Genomic DNA, 19880 nt, shown 5'->3' on the forward strand with positions numbered 1-19880 from the left:
ATATAAATTTAACCCTATATATATGTTGTTTGCTTATCGAATGGGGATGACTCTGACGACTCTGTAGATGGAGGAAACAATGCCTTTGTTGTTCAGTAAATACACACGAGCCAATTTGGTAGCCTATTGTAGTTTTTGTTGTGTTTATTGGTTACACCTAAACTTAATCACAAATGTTAATTTTGCTGTTTTACTGAAAATGTATTTGGAGGTTCTGCCAATGGTTCCGTGCGATTCAATGTCTTGGGATGAGTGCAAAATGACGAATCGGCCTCTGGTTAACAATGTGAAATGCCAAAAAGTGGCCGCCGGGCCAATTTTCATCGTTTAATGGTCTTGGTTGCCGGTTGCTGGATGATGTTTAGATGTGATATGCCAAATATCTGCCGAAAGTGTTGTTGGTGTTGTGTGCCGAGTGTGGGAAGTTGGGCCGGTGTTGGGGCTCAGTTACATTCCAATTGAGTTAAATGTTATTGCAGATCCCTGCCAACTGGTTCTTGTTCGACGTTGCCTCAAGCTAAGAGAGAAAGGTTAAATCCAATATAATATCGATTTCCATGAATTAAATATTCTTACTTACAATTTACAGAGCAGCATTCTGCGTTGCACAGCCTCACATCGGAAACACTGTTCAGCCGTTGCGCTCGCGAACCCAATCGGTGGCTGTTGCTTGTCCTCGGCAGGAGCGATTGCTGACCGTCAGCCCAACATCTTTGACTCAGCACAAAACACTGAATGAGACGGCCAGAAGCAGTGCAATCCTATTTATAAGGGATTCTCGAGCTGCGAAAGCCTGTTTAGCTGCTTCATTCGGCAACGGCAGTCCTTTTACTTTTACTTTTATTATACGCTTTCCGGGGATGCTTTAATTTTTCAGTGAAATATGCGAGGCATTAAAGAGAGTTATATGAACTCACAAAGAATTTAGCCAATTCCCTCTATATATTCCCTCAATATGTTATACGTATCATACGCATTCTATAGAAACAATTAATTAAAACAAAGTGCAAATTTCTTTAGAAATTGCTTCTAATATAAAAAATGTTACTGATTTTCAAAATATCATTATTCGTATTATTTAAAATTTTATTATAGTAATAGAAAATAGTTGATCAATATTAATCTATTGTTCCTATAATAAGTTTTGTCTATGACAAATCTAAAATGCCATTACTGCCTTAAATTAGCCAACTAGAATAATATATATATGCTCCTCTTTAAGGGTATTTAAAACTCGGCATGCTGGAGCTGTATCGTCTTTCTTGTTTATTTTTTATTTGATATTTCTTATTGTAGTTTTGTCTGCTCGCATTGTCAGTTCGCATTGTTTTGGAGTTTTGGTTAGAGCAGTTGATAATAATGATGATGATGAAGTTTGAGAAGGGTTCGCCCGACCAAGTCGATATATTCGATGTGTGCGCACCTAAAAAACGTGCAATCTTCCACTTGATTGGTCTCGAATTTAAGCAGAAACAGAAATCTCTCTTTTGCAAGGGTCCGACTGAACACGTAGCAGTTGGCCAGTTGTGCTTACAACGCCTCGACCTTGAAGCACCCCAACAGAATAGTTCTTGTCTCTCAGGAAGCCACAAGCAACAGGTGCACAGAGCTATCTTCTACAGGGCTTTAGAATTGCTTGCAAATGATTTGGGATGATTGTGGGAAACTAGAGATTTTCGATTTTCGACTTTCGATTCTAAGATATTTGTGGACGATTCCTTTGTATGCAATGCTACAAAGTCCAGTATTTATCATTTCAAAATTGAAGTCATGACCCCTGCTTAGCGAAATCCTGTCACCCCGGCAATGGCATATAAGCAAACTCAACTTCTCTGTCTGCCTGCCTACCTGGCTTACAGATATTTTGAGTTTTATCTGCAGACTGTCTGACGGATGAGGATCCTACGTAAGGCAGTTCGTTGCACTCCCGGTGCGAGTAAGAGCTTAGCCACAGCACCATGAAATATCCTTAAAGGAACTTCAATTTCAAACAAAGGCCCAGCCGACACCAGACTACAGGACATGAATTGCAGCACAAATACCACGATCTCAATTCTTTTATGCTTTTTATGTCTGTGAAGTTTTCCGTTGTTTCGGCAGGCTGACAAACAAGTTATGAGCCCCGCACACACACACAATAAAGGAAGGCAGTTAAACAGGATAATAATGCGCATGAATGTGAACGACCTTACCAATTATCAACAACTGCAATTGGAATTGCGTGTCCAAGTAAATGCCATTCATATAATTATTGCTTATTTTAATTCGCGTTCCGAATGCGGAGACAGCAGCTAAGGCCTCCTACTATATTAAACAGTTAAATGTTTTATTTCTTAATATTATTATTATTTCTTAATATTATTATTATATTACCTTATACAAGCTAACTAATAAATTGTAACTGAAAATGTCCCATTAAATTTCCTTATCGTTTCCAATCATTTCTATATATTTTGTTCTAATAGAATTGTTCTTATTAAATCTCGTTTCCGTTCAATACTTTCTTAATACTTAATATATTATACAAAGATAAAAAAATTAAAAGAACCATTCCGATGATATGACTATTAATTAACAGATATTCACCACATCACAATAATATCCAGTTCTTGTTCTCCCTTGTTTACTGCACTGAATGCAAATTAAAATTTAATCAACATTTAAAATTCATTTTATGTTACATACATGTATGCATTATTTTATTGATGACAATAAATAAATGTACAGTAATATGAGCAACGATTCTAATTACGAGTTCTAGAAAGCCATCATTATTTTAGTGATGGTAGGCGACGGCAGGAGCGGCGTAAGTGGCATAGTGGGCCGCTGGTGCAGCATAGTGTGCGACCTGAGCGGGGGCGGAGTAGTGAGCAACTGGAGCGACGGCCTTGACGACAGCTGGAGCAGCATAGTGGACAGCTGGAGCAGCATAATGAGCAACTGGAGCAGGCGCTGCATAGGTGGAGTAAGCAGGAGCGACAGTCTTAACAACAGCTGGGGCAGCATAGTGGGCCACTGGAGCTGGAGCAGCATAGGCGGAGTAGGCGGGAGCAACAGTCTTGACCAAAGCGGGGGCAGCATAGTGAGCAACTGGAGCAGCGGCAATGGTCTTCACAACAGGAGCAACGGCGACGGCCTTGACGAGGGGCTCACGATTGACCACAGCGTTGAAGCCGTTGATGGGATCAGCGGTGTACTGGACAGTGCGCTTGTAACCATCGGCATCCACCAGCGAGTACTCGCCACGGACCACATCCCCATCGCGTTCCTCCACCTGACCTTTGGAGTCGCCAGTCAGCTTATCGTCGACGCCGTACGAGAAGCGGTACTGGGGATGGGGATCGTAGGTCTCATCGGACTTGACTACCACCTTCTGGGCCACAGCCAGGGGGGCACCATAGGTGGCAACCGGAGCAGCTGCGTGATAAGCCTCGGGCACATAGCCAGCGCTGGTCAACGCGACGAAGGCGAGTGCGAAAACAAACTGGAAAGCAGTGAGGTAATCCATTAATGTATGTCCGTATTCATATGTAGCTATCCATTGTGTATTCGTACTCACCTTGAATGCCATGTTGCTGTTTTTTGGGATTTGGTTGAGTTCTTTACAGAAGTGAACTTGATCTGCAAATGATACATTTCTGGGCGTAAGCCTTAACTTATATAGCAAATCATCGACGCGGCTGCGCAGCTGCGAGTGAGCGTTTTATTTTCATGGTGACAGCAACATTTTAATGCTTATGCCGTTGATTGTTGGCTGCTTGGCGATTACTGCTACTTCCTGTTCGAAGGTACTGTGGGTGTGCTTATAATAATCACGTTTGATCTACGAGAGCCGTAGAACCAAAAAAGAGAAAGATCCCTCAAGAATAGAAACAGCATGCGTGCAGAGCTTATATGTAGATAACGCAGGGCTTAACGGTTCTTTCTTTATTACATATAAATACTTGCTGAAATTGAAATTATGAAGTGTCGCGACTTATCTGAATATCTTAATGATGAATGCCAAACGAAATCTAAATTTAATTTAATAGTTAATAAATTTAATAAATTCAATATTTCTATTAATATACAGCTTAAAAATTAATTTTTATAAGTGAATGCAAATAAATTGAACCCAATAATAAGTAGACATAAATATATCGCTACATATATTTATACATATACCCACATAAATCTATAAAATGTATACAAAACTCAACACGCAAAAAATAATTTTAACACGTATAATTTTCTTATTGACTTATCACAAATTATATATTAAATATTGCTTACTTTATTATCTACAATGAAGAAATTAATATTTTAAAATAAATGCGAGTTATTAAACATGGTATGGATTGCAGTAAGCCAACTCATTGAAATATTTTAAATATTCATATTGTAAAATTTTGTCATAAATTATAATTAAAAAAATATACTAAAACAAAAAACTCAGTGGCTGCTGCCGTAATACCTTAAATTGCAATTGTAACAATTAAATTAGTTACCTTTTTTTTGAGTAAAAAATGTGTCAGAGTTGTGAACACATCATATGAACATATGGCCCGTATTTTGATATGCGGTCAGTTTTTAGAATGTACATGCAAAGTTCAAGGACAGACCTACTGCAATGAAATTGTTCAATTGTGAACCGTATAATCTTTCACATGGGCAGATGCAATTTTATGCAATTTATGAATTGTCTGTGGGTTTGCATCACTTGAGATATTTTTATGGTTAAAGAAAATCGCAAATCCTTTCTAAATAATTTACCTTTTATGATTGCATTCTCTGCCGCTGTCGATGCCTCAGCATCAGCCTCTGCTGCTGTGCTGCTTGACAATCTCTTCGATTACAGCTGGCTGGCGTGGTGACTGCGCTAATTTCGAACATGATATGCAGAAGGCCATATTTAAGCACATTAAGATTACCGCTATGCAGACATAATCAAATCGGCTATCAGTGCACGCCTTTGCGACTATAAATACCTTCTGCACTCCAGAAGCAGTATCATTCGACATTTGCTCTTGTCTCTGTCAAGAACTCAGCCAAATCCCAAAAACAGTAACATGGCATTCAAGGTGAGTACGAATACACAATGGATAGCTACATATGAATACGGACATACATTAATGGATTACCTCACTGCTTTCCAGTTTGTTTTCGCACTCGCCTTCGTCGCGTTGACCAGCGCTGGCTATGTGCCCGAGGCTTATCACGCAGCTGCTCCGGTTGCCACCTATGGTGCCCCCCTGGCTGTGGCCCAGAAGGTGGTAGTCAAGTCCGATGAGACCTACGATCCCCATCCCCAGTACCGCTTCTCGTACGGCGTCGACGATAAACTGACTGGCGACTCCAAAGGTCAGGTGGAGGAGCGCGATGGTGATGTGGTCCGTGGCGAGTACTCGCTGGTGGATGCCGATGGTTACAAGCGCACTGTCCAGTACACCGCCGATCCCGTCAACGGCTTCAACGCTGTGGTCAATCGTGAGCCCCTCGTCAAGGCCGTCGCCGTTGCTCCTGTTGTGAAGACCATTGCCGCTGCTCCAGTTGCTCACTATGCTGCCCCCGCTTTGGTCAAGACAGTTGCTCCCGCCTACTCCGCCTATGCTGCTCCAGCTCCAGTGGCCCACTATGCTGCCCCAGCTGTTGTTAAGACTGTCGCTCCTGCTTACTCCACCTATGCAGCGCCTGCTCCAGTTGCTCATTATGCTGCTCCAGCTGTCCACTATGCTGCTCCAGCTGTCGTCAAGGCCGTCGCTCCAGTTGCTCACTACTCCGCCCCCGCTCAGGTCGCACACTATGCTGCACCAGCGGCCCACTATGCCACTTACTCCGCTCCTGCCGTCGCCTACCATCACTAAAGCATTGAGATATTGTTCTTATTTTATATGGTATCGTTGTTTGTTTTGCTGCATATCTATTTATTGAACTCAATAATAAAAAAATGCATATATGAGATATAATTATTGATTGTCACTGAATTCTCAGCTGACAAAATTTTATATATTAAGGAATAGTTTTGATAATCTGCTTTTAGTTCAGTTCAGTCAAACCTATCGCAATACATATCAAAATCATTAAGTGGTTACCCCTAAACTATTTTACGATTTGATTTCAGCACAAAACTGTTGCAATTCAATTGGTGCGACATTGAAAGTCCAAAGTCGGCTACGGTTCTCAATCAGGGCTTTATTTGGTACACTGACCAACAATCGCCATGAAAATTAACTAATCCCATCAACAAATAATGTATCAATACTTATTGGCGTGACTGTGGCTATTGTTTCATGTCATAATTATCTGATTATATATATTTTTATAAAATTATTACCGGCTGCGGCATTTCCCATTCCGAGCCAAACATGAGTTGCTCAATTTATTAGGAACCGGCTTCTCATATGCCAGACGCATGTCAGACGCAACGAACTGTGCCAAAAGTTCTAATGCTGTTTTTTATTTTTTCTTTTAGAGAATGTAAAGTGTTTCAACCTTTCCCTTTTCATAAATCAGATTTTAAATTTATTTTTCATAATCAGCATTCAAGGTGGGGATCACTTCAATGAACTCACTTGAAAGTTTGCCATTGCTAATTGAATTCTTGCACGAATTTAAACAGCTAATAAAAAATTATGGCTTGTGTAAGATTTGAATATCTGAATTCTTTTATATTGATCTATCTGAAGACAAATTAACATATTTTCCTAGCAGTCTATTCAAAAATACTGCAAGAAACGACCTTAGACGAAATTCTTTCCTCTTGTTAAGCCACCTGCTTAATGTTACATCATTTTGCAAACAGTTGAGTCACTTCACACCTATTTATATTAGGCACATTATAACAAGGTAAAATAGAAAATAAAAGTGTGTATGTGTGCGCTTGTTGGTGGCATGATTGAGCACTTATTCCACAAGACGAATTTAGAGTGAAGCAAAAGCTTCAAGCTGAAAGCTCAACCATTACAAGCCGGGTCGAGTCGAGTCGTAAGCATGAGTCCGTTATTTGTGTTTGTAACTAGCCAGTTTTCGTCCAATTTTTTATAAATGTTTTTAGGTCATTGCAGTGGACAGCTGCTGAGAAGGGTGTGTGTGTCAAGTGCAATGCTGGCATCGATCAAGTTGTCTTTATTGGGTTACTTACATGACTCGACTCAACACCCGGCTCCGATCCCCACAGCCAAAAAATACAGTTGCTTGCTTAAGTCTTTTTTTTGCCGCCCATTTCATACAGTTGTCCGTCGACCATTCATGTCGGCCAAATGGGTGTGTTTCGTGGGTGCAAATCTCAAATTCGATCGCGCACCAACCCGTTTGGTAAATGTTAAAAAAAACCGCACAATGAGCGCCATGCAAATGAAATAAAATTCAAATTATATTTATAAAACTTACCAAAAAGTGAAAGAAAGGCCAGAAACAATGAAGCTTGAAGCTGTGGCCCTGGTGGCCACCAACAATTTCGCCTATAAATACAAATGCAATGGATGCTCGATTACTATTCACAGCCCATACTTCAACAGCAAGAGTTATCTTTAGCGTCTCAGCTTCAATCCTCAAATCTCTTAATCAAATAAGGAAAATGGCTTTCACGGTAAGTCCAGAATTCCTTTTTGAAGAATTTCTGTTCAATTTCTGCTTGTTTTAGTGCGTTCAGTTCGTCGCACTGGTCTCGCTCATCGCTGCCGTATCAGGTGGTCTCATACCCGTGGAGCAGCACGAGCAGCCACAGCTTTACCACAGTGCTGCGCCACAGCCCCAGCATGTGATCTACCAGAAATCTCATGACCTCCATGCACACGCCAATGGCCATGAGATCTATCCTGATGATCCTCATCCCAAGTACAATTTTGCTTACGATGTGCAGGACGCTGTATCTGGCGACTCCAAAAGACAGGTTGAGTCACGTGACGGCGACGTGGTGCAGGGCGAATACTCCTTGGATGATGCCGATGGCTTCCGTCGCACCGTGAAATACACCGCCGACTCCGTCAATGGCTTCAATGCTGTCGTTCACCGCGAGCCCCTGGGCCACACTCATCACAAGCTGATTGTTGCAGCCCCCGCTGTGCCCGTTCAATATCATCAGCCGGCTGCAACGGCGCCTGCTTATGTGGCGCCTACTTATGCTGCGCCCACTTACAACGTGCACCACGATCACGAGCCTCAGCACCACCAGCACCAGGACCACTATGCTGGCTACGACTCGCTGGCCCCATCCAACCATGTTGCTCACGATTATTATCATCACTAGAGCTGCGACGTGCGACGACGAAAGTATTACTGCATCCTACATTCCTAATTTCCATTACTAAACATTATTACATCTCTAAGCTTTGTTAAATAGTTGTACTGTCAATATTTTAATAAATAGATAAATGCATAAAAACTATTTGCGAAAAGTTATATTTATTATCAATTCAATTCGAAAATATGTTGAGGGGTAATTGAAGAGAACCCAACCAAAAAGCACCCGGCACGCGGACGTACAACTAAATATCGATATATAGACAGATTTGTTACAATGGTCGTTCACATTTATGAAAAGTGTGTCCTCTAACATACACAGTGTGTTTAATAAATAATAATAAATAATAAAATAAGTATCGTACTCTGTTTGAAAGTATAGGTAACTTGCTCTCCATCCGGCTGCCTGTCTGAGGGCTTGGCAATTAATCAGCCTCCTATTGAGGCTAAGACTTTAAATATCAAAATATGTATTGAAGTTTTAAGATTTATGGTACACGTCTACTGGGAGTATATAAAATTGAGTAGTAAAGTCTTATGTTGCTTAAGTCTCTATTATATTAAACATTCTTTAAGCTACAATCCGATTTAAGTCTAACTTACTTGAACCAACGCCAGTTCACATATCACATGTGCATAGCTTCGTCCATTGCGAACGTGGCATATATTTGACAATATATTTTAGACGAGCTCTTTAGATAGGGAAACTATTATAGAAACACCTGTATTTCCCACAATGCCATTCAGTTGGGTATTTTAGTAACTCTCCATGTTATAATAAATTATAAATTATTAAGGGCTTTGAAAGAGAGCATTGCATAATGGCCTCAAATCGTCATCAAACTGGAAAACATAGAATGGTTGTTGTTTCTTTGCTGACAGCCTTATTAGCATGATCCGTCGCCTTAAGAGCCAACAATCAGAGCACACACTTATGTGATATGTAATTTATATAGTTTAGCTCTATATAGCTCGATCTACTTCACTGTTTTCGCGTATGAGCTAACCGGTTTTTGGCATGCCAAAAAGTATCCGGTAGCAACAATGACAGTTTTCTTATTTTTATTTTTTTGCAATTGTAATGTCGCGCACAAAGATTGAATGTTAAATAGCCGCGGGCAATACTCTTGCCCGCTGGCTGGGTAGATCAGAGCCCGGAACCTCGACGGCAAATACGTCCGTGAGCATGAGCAATAGTATGTCCAATTGCCAGACAAGACCCATTTTGCCCCACATTGCTCAAACTAATGCCCCAATGTATTCAGATCGCTCTGCGCTCTATATTCAACTTGACTCGCCCTTTCGCTCTTTTTTGTCTTCAGCTGAGCTTGCGTGTAATTTGCTTAATAATAATGAGCAGCGGCAGCAAACACACAACCTCGGCGCATGCACTTGCCCATTGCGTTTGCTCTATAAAAACCGAAGTCTGCTCAATTCCTAATCATACTGCAGACTTCGACCCATCCGACAGCACACGCTTTCAGTCGCACTCCAAGCTCCTTAAAATGGCATTCAAGGTCAGTCCATCTCAATGAAGAAAAGTATCAGCTAACACAACAGTCACTCCTTTACAGTTCGTCGCCCTCTTCGCCCTGGTAGCCGCCGCCAGCGCTGGCATTCTTCCCGCAGCACAGGTCTACCATGCGGCACCCGCCGTGGCCACCTACGCCGCCCCGAGTGCCGTGGTCAAGACAATCGCACCTGTGGCCCAACACGTGATCACGAAGGCTGCCGAGGAATACGATCCCCATCCTCAGTACAAGTACGCCTACGATGTGCAAGATGCCCTCTCCGGCGACTCCAAGAGCCAGGTGGAGGAGCGCGATGGTGATGTGGTCCGTGGCGAGTACTCGCTGGTGGATGCCGATGGCTACAAGCGCACTGTCCAGTACACCGCTGATCCCATCAACGGCTTCAACGCTGTGGTCAACCGCGAGCCCCTCGTCAAGGCCGTCGCCGTTGCTCCTGTTGTGAAGACCATTGCCGCTGCTCCAGTTGCTCACTATGCTGCTCCAGCTGTTGCGCACTATGCTGCCCCAGCTGTGCTCAAGACTGTCGCCCCCGCTTACTCCACCTATGCTGCCCCTGCTCCGGTTGCCCACTATGGCCCAGCTGTTGCCTACCATCATTAATTTTGTTGATTCTCTCGCTGATCTGTTATGTATTCATAGAAAACAATAAATGTTGTAGATAATATAAAAATAAAAACATTTTTGAATTCATAATTGACTGACCTTTTTTTGCATTTGACTTCTTCTTAGCCGATGGTGGTTACACGCACCTAAGTGTTGTTCTTCGCCGAAACTATTGCCAATTATATTCGTGCTACTTTTAAATTCGGAAGTATAATATTTTCAAAAACCTGCAACAATGGTAATAGAAATATTATTATTTTGGATACTGGCTCCAAATCTTACAACATCCTTAAAATTGAAATTGTGCCGTAAATATAGCCAACATGGGAAAGTCCGCCCTTTATCTAAGCTGTCAAATATCCAATATAATGTAAATAATAAACAGATCATGCTGAAAATTAAATAACAATTTGTAAGGCAATACAGAAGTTACCGAATAAAACGCCTAACCAAAGAGTAAAGCCACCTGACAAGCTGCTCAAGGTGACGCATTGGTTTATCTTTTTTCTTGGGAAACACATCCATTTGCACATTTGCTTATTATCGATACAAAAAGACAACTTGACTTCTTTGTTTAAGCGTAGCTTGCATATCCTTAAATATGGAATCAGCCTATTTACACTTTCTATATTTTGTATTTAAGATACCTCGCCCCGAATTCGCAAAATACTTCAAATAATCAAATACTAGAGACTCGAGAGCTTATAAATGTTATCATCACACTCTGAATTTTAAGTCCATCTAGAAGAAAATATAGTCAACAATTAAGTTTCATTGTGCAGTTCCGCAATAAGCTGAGCCCTTGCTAATGTGTACTTGTGTTATTTGTAATGTAGTATAAAAAACCGTAAAACTTTCATCTGCTCACAGACTTCACGGTATCCCCCAGTCGTGCAGTCTAGACTAAAGCACTCTTAATTCCATTTGTTTGTTTTACAAAAATTCAGTTTTATATTGAACAGAGTTTATTTAGCCGAAAATATAATTTATGATAAAAATTAAATTTATATTTTAAACACTAAAAACATAATAATTAACATAGTTTTTATAGAGTTTTATTCTATGCACACATAGAAAAGTAAAAACGGAGCCGGCAAAGAAGTTGTCAAATTTCTACAGAGATATACAAAATCTGAATTCAAATAAAATTTGGCGCGGTCTGAGATATATTAACTAAAGCTAAAATTTTAATCGAACTGAATTCTACAACCAATTTTAAATTCAGAAATGTTTATTTTTATATTATCTACAACATTTATTGTTTTCTATGAATACATAACAGATCAGCGAGAGAATCAACAAAATTAATGATGGTAGGCAACAGCTGGGCCATAGTGGGCAACCGGAGCAGGGGCAGCATAGGTGGAGTAAGCGGGGGCGACAGTCTTGAGCACAGCTGGGGCAGCATAGTGCGCAACAGCTGGAGCAGCATAGTGAGCAACTGGAGCAGCGGCAATGGTCTTCACAACAGGAGCAACGGCGACGGCCTTGACGAGGGGCTCGCGGTTGACCACAGCGTTGAAGCCGTTGATGGGATCAGCGGTGTACTGGACAGTGCGCTTGTAGCCATCGGCATCCACCAGCGAGTACTCGCCACGGACCACATCACCATCGCGCTCCTCCACCTGGCTCTTGGAGTCGCCGGAGAGGGCATCTTGCACATCGTAGGCGTACTTGTACTGAGGATGGGGATCGTATTCCTCGGCAGCCTTCGTGATCACGTGTTGGGCCACAGGTGCGATTGTCTTGACCACGGCACTCGGGGCGGCGTAGGTGGCCACGGCGGGTGCCGCATGGTAGACCTGTGCTGCGGGAAGAATGCCAGCGCTGGCGGCGGCTACCAGAGCGAAGAGGGCGACGAACTAGTTAAAAAATGCCAACAAATTAATATTCCGCTTTGAATTAAATCTCTGTTGTGGACGTGTGTCCATACCTTAAATGCCATTGCGTCTGTTTAATGGGCTGCTGAGTTGCTGTTGAGGGCTAAGAGCAAGTTGAAGTGTGATGTCTGCTGCTGCTGACTGCTGGCTTTTATATAGAGCAACCCACAAGCAACCTGGCGAATCGTTGAATGCCTTTTCGGGGCCGAAGTCGCGTAATTAGTGCAATTCATTTATGCTAAGTATGTATGGAAAATGTTACATTGAAAGCGAATACGTTATGCACTTAGACGAATACAAAAGCATTTATATCTCTGTGTGCGTGCGTTGTGAGTTGTCAGCTGTAAAATCCATTTGATTGAGGGTGCCAAAACTGGTTTTCGTATTGTGGCATACAGATGCAAGAGTTTATCAAAATAGAGAAATGTTTGTAAGTGCGCAACTCATGACGAATGTGTTTAAAAAATGATTTGATTAACTATGCAAATAATTTTTTAATTTAGTGGCATATTTATGATCTTGGAATATGTGATAAGAAAACTAAATATTTAGAGTTTAATTGACGAAAATAAAATATAAAGACTTGAAACTTGCATTTTATACACTTGTGGGGCATACGCAGTAGGAACCAATATTTTTTCCTAGTCAACTCATCCAGTTCCAGATGGGCGTTCCAGTCGGTCTCGCAGAGGGACAGGGCTAGATCCACTTGGCTTATCGTCCAGATCATGAATGTATATAATGTACACGACATTGTAATATACCATTATTCCCTGAATTGGCACTTTAAATGGGTTCGGGGTAGCTGTTTATATGTGCTAAATAAATGGATATCGAGAGCTCTTGTTTAGTATGCGCTATGGAAGTATAGTTCTATACTTTTGTGGAAACCATTATTTGTTTATTTTATTTATTAGTTTATGCTCTTTGAACGAGTCACTATAAATTGACTATGAAATTATTTATTGTTAATACAATTTCATTTATAGGTCAATTTAATTATTATTCAAAATTAATTTCGATTCGCACACCATCAATTTGCAATGTTTATTATGTGTGCAATAACTGTAAACAGGTGGCTATATATATGTTGATATATACATATATATTTATTTATTTATTTATAAATAATATGCACTATGGGTTTTTAATTAAAGATTCCCATTTGAACGATTGTCCGACTTGGAGAACCGAAGAACGAACGTGACAATTATACGTGACGAGCTCAGGCTCCGACCACCTCCAATGCGGTGCCAAAAATGAATTCCAATTAGGTTTGATCAATGTCATCGAGTTGACTATATAACCTTATGGCTAGCATTTAGTCAGACATTCAGTGTTTAGCTTCTGCTTCAAACAGCACCAAACAAATCGATAAGAAATGTCTTACAAGGTACAGCAGAGAGTCCCATGGATTACGCTAGGACACTTGTCTAATCTCTTATGTGGTCCATTTCGCAGATCGCATTCGCATTGGTTATGCTCGGCGTGGCGCAGGCAGCGGTGCTCAGGACTTCAGCACCTGTTGCTGTGGCACCCGCACCCGTGGTGGCCAAGACCGTTGAGCTGGAGGAGATTGATCCGCATCCTCAATACTCGTACAGCTACGACGTACAGGACAACCTCTCCGGCGATTCTAAGGGTCACGTGGAGGAGCGCGATGGGGATGTGGTCCGTGGCGAATACTCCCTGATCGATGCCGATGGCTTCAAGCGCACCGTCACCTACACCGCCGATTCCATCAATGGCTTCAATGCCATCGTTCGCCGTGAACCTATCGTTGCCGTTGCTGAGCCTGTGGTAAACGCTGCTCCAGTTGCTGTTGCCGCTCCTCTGGTTCGATCGGCTCCAGTTGCTGTTGCCGCTCCTCTAGCTCGCGCTGCTCCAGTTGCCGTTGCCGCTCCTCTGGTTCGATCAGCTCCAGTTGCTGTTGCTGCTCCCTTCGTGCGCTCTGCTCCCCTTGTAGCTGGTCTGGCATCTCCCCTAAGAACAGCAGCAGTTGCAGCTCCTCTGAGATACACAGCTCCAGCTTATGCCGTTCGTAACTTGTAATCTGAACAGATCAGAGTTTTAATTCTGGTTTCATGGTTATAAAATTAAATGTGATTATTTTCTATAAAAAAAATAGGTTGTTGTTTCTTATAAATATAAATGGGAATATATATAAATAGCTAAAATATATCATATATATTATATAGCTTAAATATATATTATATTATTATAATGTGGACATTATAAAAATACAGACTAATTTAGGCAAAATATCATCTAACCATATGCAACCCTATCTTCGAGCAATCAAGCATGAAGATATAAATGTTTATATTTATGCATTTAATTCGATATCGCCCCCAAGGTGAAATTGTGAAAGCGACAAAGACACGAATTAGCCCGCGGTCAAACGGCAGCAATTGATAAAGGTGTGGTTGTTGGATTGTGTGGCTGTCTATTGGTGACCACCACTTACCTGTGGCATTAATCTGCACACATTTACATGTCGAAGTTGTTGCATAAATATATATATGTGTACTATATGTGTCTTTACTCGTAATTACCTAAGAGTGACAAAAGTATGTTGTGCAAAACCAAAAAATAAATGAAATTAAATAAATAATTATTATTCCAATTTAGCTAGCTACGGCTGGAGTATAAAACGGAGCGTTCGGCAGTCTGCAAATCATTCCACAGCTTTTCTGCTTTCGCGTTACTCTTTGGATATTCGCCAAAATACATACGACCATTCACCATGGCCTTCCAGGTAAACGGCGACTTAAAAAGCTAGATCACTAAAAACATACTTATTTGTTTCTCCGTATCTTTCAGTACCTTGCCATCCTTACGCTCTTTGTCGCCGCCAGCGCTGGGGTTGTGCCTGTCCAGCAGGTTTACCATGCTGCAGCTGCTCCCGCTGTTTCCTATGCTCATGCCCCAGTGGCTGTTGCCCATGCCCACCCAATTCTGGCCAAGCATGACGATGAGTACGATCCCCATCCTCAGTACAAGTACGCCTACGATGTGCAAGATGCCCTCTCCGGCGACTCCAAGAGCCAAGTGGAGGAGCGCGATGGCGATGTAGTCCGCGGCGAGTACTCGCTGGTGGATGCCGATGGCTACAAGCGCACTGTCCAGTACACCTCGGACCCTGAAAATGGCTTCAACGCTGTGGTTAACCGTGTGCCCGTCGACCATGTCAAGACCGTCTCTGCCCCCGTTGCAGTTGCTACCGCCCCACTGCCCGTTGCCTATCACCACTAGCAGAATCACTGAGATGGATGTCCATTTTTGTTGAACGTCATGTAAATGTCTTTTAACTAAATAAATTGTTAAATATTTCTAAGCTACCATAAACGAATATTTTAAATAAAAGATAAAAATGTCAATATTTCTATGTATATATTTATTTATATATTTATGCAATATGTTGGTAACAAGCAGATGGAGGCATGGCCGACTCTATAAAATATATATATTCTTTATCAAGATGACGAGCTTAATCGATCTAGCCATGTCCGTCCGCCCATATGAATGCAGCAATCTCGTAAGCCACAAATTCTATAGACATGACACTTTGAAGTCCTTACTCGTGTACACCATACGTAGTAAATTTTTTAATTTTTTATAACTTATTCCATTTTCTTACTATCGATCAAAATCGATAAATTAGCTGCGTGTTTTAAGCATAGTTTGAATATCGTAAATGCTGGAGACTCTTCTGGTTCACCATTTAGGTTCGTGTAATGAATGCAGGGATTTTTTAGGAGTCTGCAGTAACGAGTTAAGGCTCCAAAAGAGTGGAAATTACAGGGTATTTTATACATACCACGCCCCCGACGAGGTGGAGAACAGTTTTTAGTGCAACAATAAAGTAGGTCTGAAGCTTTTAATTTATAGGAGATACAGATTTTGAAATATATCTTTTTAGATGCGGGTTATTAACACGAATATAAATCCGAAATTTTAAGTCAAAAGTGAGTTTCGGTCAATGTCCGTGTTTACTAGGGCTGTAGCAAATCGGAGAAAACTGAATGTTCTACCGTCGCCAGTTATATAAATATATGCGCACTGGGCGTGGCGAATTGGAAGAACCAAAGTTCTGGGGCTGGCCGTGAACGAGTATTTTGCAGTCAGAAGCGCCCATTTTCGTTGGTTTCTAAAGGATTTAAATATATTTTTAAATAATTGCTGAAATGTTTTCGCTTTATTTAAATATTAAATAAAATAAGCTTATAATCTTTAAATTTTCCTTTGCTTAATGTATTCTTTAGTCTTTACGTGTGTGGCCTAAACCTTAAATAAATCGACTCTTAAATCGGTCAAAATTGTGTATGCTTAAGAAGTCTTTCACAGAAAGAGCAGTATACAGTCTGGACCCAACAATTTATCAGTTATTATGCAATTGAGTTGCAGCCTAAACTCAGTAATTCCAAAACACCAACAACAACAACAACAACAAGTTGCAAAACCACGCGCCCAACACCAATTTCCATCGCAATTATGAGTGATTCGAATATCTCACAGAGCCAAGATCTTGATAACAGTGAAACACACAATACATGCTTTAAATCAATTTCCGACAGATGCTTCCAACTCATTGTGGTCATTGGGACAGCATTGCATTACCATCTGCTGTTGCCGTTAACATTTACAGCAATCAGCGCAAATTGAGGCGAACGTATTGAATATATAGTACCACATAGTCTGGTGTGTCTTCAGATGTAAAGCACTTGCGATTGCCACACTCTGGAGTCGACGGGACAGCAAGTTAAGGTCAGAGTTTTTGGAGTCACTCGGTGAAAGGACTTACGAGTTACGTGTCTTTATTGTGTTAAATCGCAGGCATTGTCTTATCGTTCAGTTGTCAGCCTACATAAACGGCCAACTCGTCGGCTCTTCCAATAACATCTGTTCCTTACACGCCCAAATATGCCAAGGCATACAAATCGACCACTTCAGCTGGGGACAGGTGAGTGTTAAGGTCAAAGTCAGGTTTTATGGTTAATTACCTCGTGAGCAGCGCTTGGAATCGTTTCCAATGGCGTGTTCGTGCCTTGCGCTCGTTCCCATGAAGTACGAGTACCTACTGCAGTAGCTGTACCAGTGGCCTAACAGTGGCTGCAAAGAAAAACAACGAAATATCTGGCAATACAATTCCAATTACAGAAACAAAACGCAAAGCCGCGCAAGGTGGCTTCGTGTAACTGGCCACTAAAAAAGACACAAGGCGATTATAAAAATGTGTCCAACAACCACAACCAGGGACAAATGTCTTAAAGCGTGTTTGTATTGCCAACAAGTGGGTATCACATATAATCCAATGACCAATCTGCAAGACTCGAAATTAAATGAACTCCATATATCTATTATATAGACTGAGAGATAAGTCAAACACACACGTATCTTATATACTTTCATAATTACATATTTTAATAAAACTTCAGTATTAACAAATTTGTCATTTAACATTTTATTAACTGCTTAATAAAGTTTATAAATGTGATAAACAAATTGTGTATTTATTAAGCATTATCAGTTAATACCGGTGTGAAAACCCGTTTTCTACTTTGTAAGCCTAAAAACTATTTTGGCTCAAGCCCGCCTATTTCAAATGAACTTTTGGACAACTCACGTAGTCGCAGACGTGAATCATTTAAACGGATCTTCACATTCAGCCGGCTTTGCTTCGATTTCGTTGAGCTTTTGCCTTCAATTGATTCTTTGCTTTCCGCACTTAATGGGTCTTTAAAGTGGTTCAATGTCAGCCAACTTTGATACAAGCAACCACTGAAGAGGGAAAGTATCATGATCATTATATCTCATATCTTTAATTTCTCTTGGAATTTTTTCATGGATTAGGTCTGTTGCGATTACTTGGAGCTTATATATACCATATATGGTATTAATAATCGATAGTCAGCATTGCTTAAAATATAGTTTTATTTCTATAAGAATATTTTAAATAATATAGACCTAAGATACTCCTGTTAAACTGTTATTTGCTCAACTTTAATAGAATTTGATGCCTCATAATTCTAAATATATATATACAAGCTCAGAAATGATCTTTTTACATATTTTTCAGATTAGGAAGACTAACGAAAATATACATGAGGAGTTTTCGTTAAGTATGTAATTTTTATATCCTGAACACATTTATAATGAGAATTCAGAGCATATGAGTTTGATGATTTTGAAAATGCAGACTGCGTAATGTATATAGAATCTTGATCAGTATGACGAGCTGAGTCGATCTCTTCATGTTCATGTGAATGCAGCCATCTCGCAAATTGCAAATGCCAGAGACTGAAATTCGAATTGTAAAATCGTGTATACCGAATGCCGCACAGACGTATTGCCAATGCTAGAGACTAGTGCTGGTCACTATAACGCTCTGTATTTGAATAATAAAGTCCATCTAGAAGAGTAGTTATTCATCAGTTAAATTCCCATAGTAAATCTTAGGAGCAGTCGCTGCTCAAACTGCGCAGCTCGAGCTCGAGCTTATACATGAGAGTGTATTTGTGCGAGCTCTTAGTAAATTCAACAACGGACTTGTTCTATGACATCACATTCTTTATTCAATAACAACTAACGGCAATTATCAGGTCGGACAGCGCCTATTTTGATGTTTAATAAGCGTAGGAGATAAGGGGCGAAGCAAACTGCGTCTTGACGATAGCTGGACCAGCGGCGACCAAAGGAGCAGCAGCCTTGATGATGGGAGCTGGAGCAGCAGCATAAGCCAATGGAGCGGAATGGACAACTGGAGCTGGGGCAGCAACAACGGGAGCAGCGCGCACCACTGGAGCGGGAGCTGCCACAACAGGAGCGGCGGCCACGGCAGCGACCAGAGGCTCACGACGAACCACAGCGTTAAAGCCGTTGATCGGGTCGGCGGTATAGTCCACAATGCGACGGTAGCCATCGGCATCATTCAGCGAGTATTGACCCTGGACGATGTCGCCGTCGCGGGTCTCCACCTGGGTCTTCGAATCGCCAGACAGCGCATCCTTAACGTCATATCCGTAAGTGTATTGGGGATGGGGATCGTATTCCTCCACCTGGGCAACGGCGGCCAAGGGTGCGGCAACGGGCACAACTCCAGCACTGGCCACAGCGATGCAGGCGGCGAAGAGAATGGTGAACTGCAAATAGATGGAACACACACACAGACACGATTTAGATACACAACTTGTCACTTAATCCTGGGGGCTGGCTTACTTTGAATGCCATTGTTTTTTAGGTTTGGTTTGACGAATGCTGCTCTATATACCGAACTTGGTTGTGAACTGATTTGAACGATGTCTAACTAGGGGCTTTTATACCGCACTGCGAGGCTCGCCGATGTGTCCGCACTCGTAACCAAATGAGTGCAGTTGCGTCACAAAACGGCGACGACAATACCAAAATACAAAGCAACCATAACTAAAACTCAGCGACGAGCAAGACTAGAAGCCAAGTAGGTGCTGCCGCTGCTGGTGGAGGAGGAGTAGTTGGTCGGTGCTCGGTACTCGGTACTCGATGGTCGACGGTCGATGGTTGATGGTTGACGGCGAGCGGTGCGGGCGACTATCGCCGCCAAGCACAATGTTAACCAAGGCTAAGCGCACATGTGACAAAAACAACAGCAGCACTGACGATGACAACA

At 41.5% G+C, this 19880-nt stretch overlaps 8 protein-coding genes across 8 annotated transcripts; 5 read left to right on the forward strand and 3 right to left on the reverse strand.

Annotated features, from left to right (window-relative positions):
* Positions 1–2751: 2751 nt before the first annotated feature.
* Positions 2752–3980, reverse strand: LOC111599866 (cuticle protein 21-like). The gene is made up of 2 exons (XM_023315682.2): positions 3560–3980; positions 2752–3484 (listed from the first exon to the last, which is right to left on the reverse strand). The coding sequence occupies exons 1-2, from the start codon at positions 3569–3571 to the stop codon at positions 2777–2779; spliced, it is 720 nt and encodes a 239-aa protein (XP_023171450.2). The 5' UTR covers positions 3572–3980; the 3' UTR covers positions 2752–2776.
* A 1020-nt stretch (positions 3981–5000) lies between these two features.
* Positions 5001–5843, forward strand: LOC111600807 (cuticle protein 21-like). The gene is made up of 2 exons (XM_023317101.2): positions 5001–5060; positions 5136–5843. Exons 1-2 carry the CDS (start codon positions 5049–5051, stop codon positions 5841–5843), a joined length of 720 nt encoding a protein of 239 aa, XP_023172869.1. The 5' UTR covers positions 5001–5048.
* Positions 5844–7555: 1712 nt separating this feature from the next.
* On the forward strand, positions 7556–8227 carry LOC111600831 (cuticle protein 8). The gene is made up of 2 exons (XM_023317134.2): positions 7556–7567; positions 7622–8227. Exons 1-2 carry the CDS (start codon positions 7556–7558, stop codon positions 8225–8227), a joined length of 618 nt encoding a protein of 205 aa, XP_023172902.2.
* A 1455-nt stretch (positions 8228–9682) lies between these two features.
* LOC111600810 (larval cuticle protein A2B-like) lies at positions 9683–10352 on the forward strand. Its single transcript, XM_023317104.2, has 2 exons — positions 9683–9737; positions 9795–10352. The coding sequence occupies exons 1-2, from the start codon at positions 9726–9728 to the stop codon at positions 10350–10352; spliced, it is 570 nt and encodes a 189-aa protein (XP_023172872.1). The 5' UTR covers positions 9683–9725.
* Positions 10353–11659: 1307 nt separating this feature from the next.
* Positions 11660–12300, reverse strand: LOC111600809 (larval cuticle protein A2B). The gene is made up of 2 exons (XM_023317103.2): positions 12289–12300; positions 11660–12217 (listed from the first exon to the last, which is right to left on the reverse strand). Exons 1-2 carry the CDS (start codon positions 12298–12300, stop codon positions 11660–11662), a joined length of 570 nt encoding a protein of 189 aa, XP_023172871.1.
* A 1316-nt stretch (positions 12301–13616) lies between these two features.
* Positions 13617–14287, forward strand: LOC111600808 (larval cuticle protein A2B). The gene is made up of 2 exons (XM_023317102.2): positions 13617–13628; positions 13697–14287. Exons 1-2 carry the CDS (start codon positions 13617–13619, stop codon positions 14285–14287), a joined length of 603 nt encoding a protein of 200 aa, XP_023172870.1.
* Positions 14288–14981: 694 nt separating this feature from the next.
* Positions 14982–15502, forward strand: LOC111600832 (larval cuticle protein A2B). Its single transcript, XM_023317136.2, is given in 2 exon segments — positions 14982–14993; positions 15059–15502. Coding segments are annotated over 2 exon segments (456 nt in total).
* Positions 15503–18815: 3313 nt separating this feature from the next.
* On the reverse strand, positions 18816–19528 carry LOC111600811 (larval cuticle protein A2B). The gene is made up of 2 exons (XM_023317105.2): positions 19454–19528; positions 18816–19377 (listed from the first exon to the last, which is right to left on the reverse strand). Exons 1-2 carry the CDS (start codon positions 19463–19465, stop codon positions 18862–18864), a joined length of 528 nt encoding a protein of 175 aa, XP_023172873.1. The 5' UTR covers positions 19466–19528; the 3' UTR covers positions 18816–18861.
* Positions 19529–19880: the final 352 nt, after the last annotated feature.

This window comes from Drosophila hydei, unplaced genomic scaffold (genome assembly GCF_003285905.1).
Source record: "Drosophila hydei strain 15085-1641.00,03,60 unplaced genomic scaffold, DhydRS2 tig00008139-arrow-pilon, whole genome shotgun sequence".
NCBI classification, from domain to species: Eukaryota; Metazoa; Arthropoda; class Insecta; order Diptera; family Drosophilidae; genus Drosophila; species Drosophila hydei.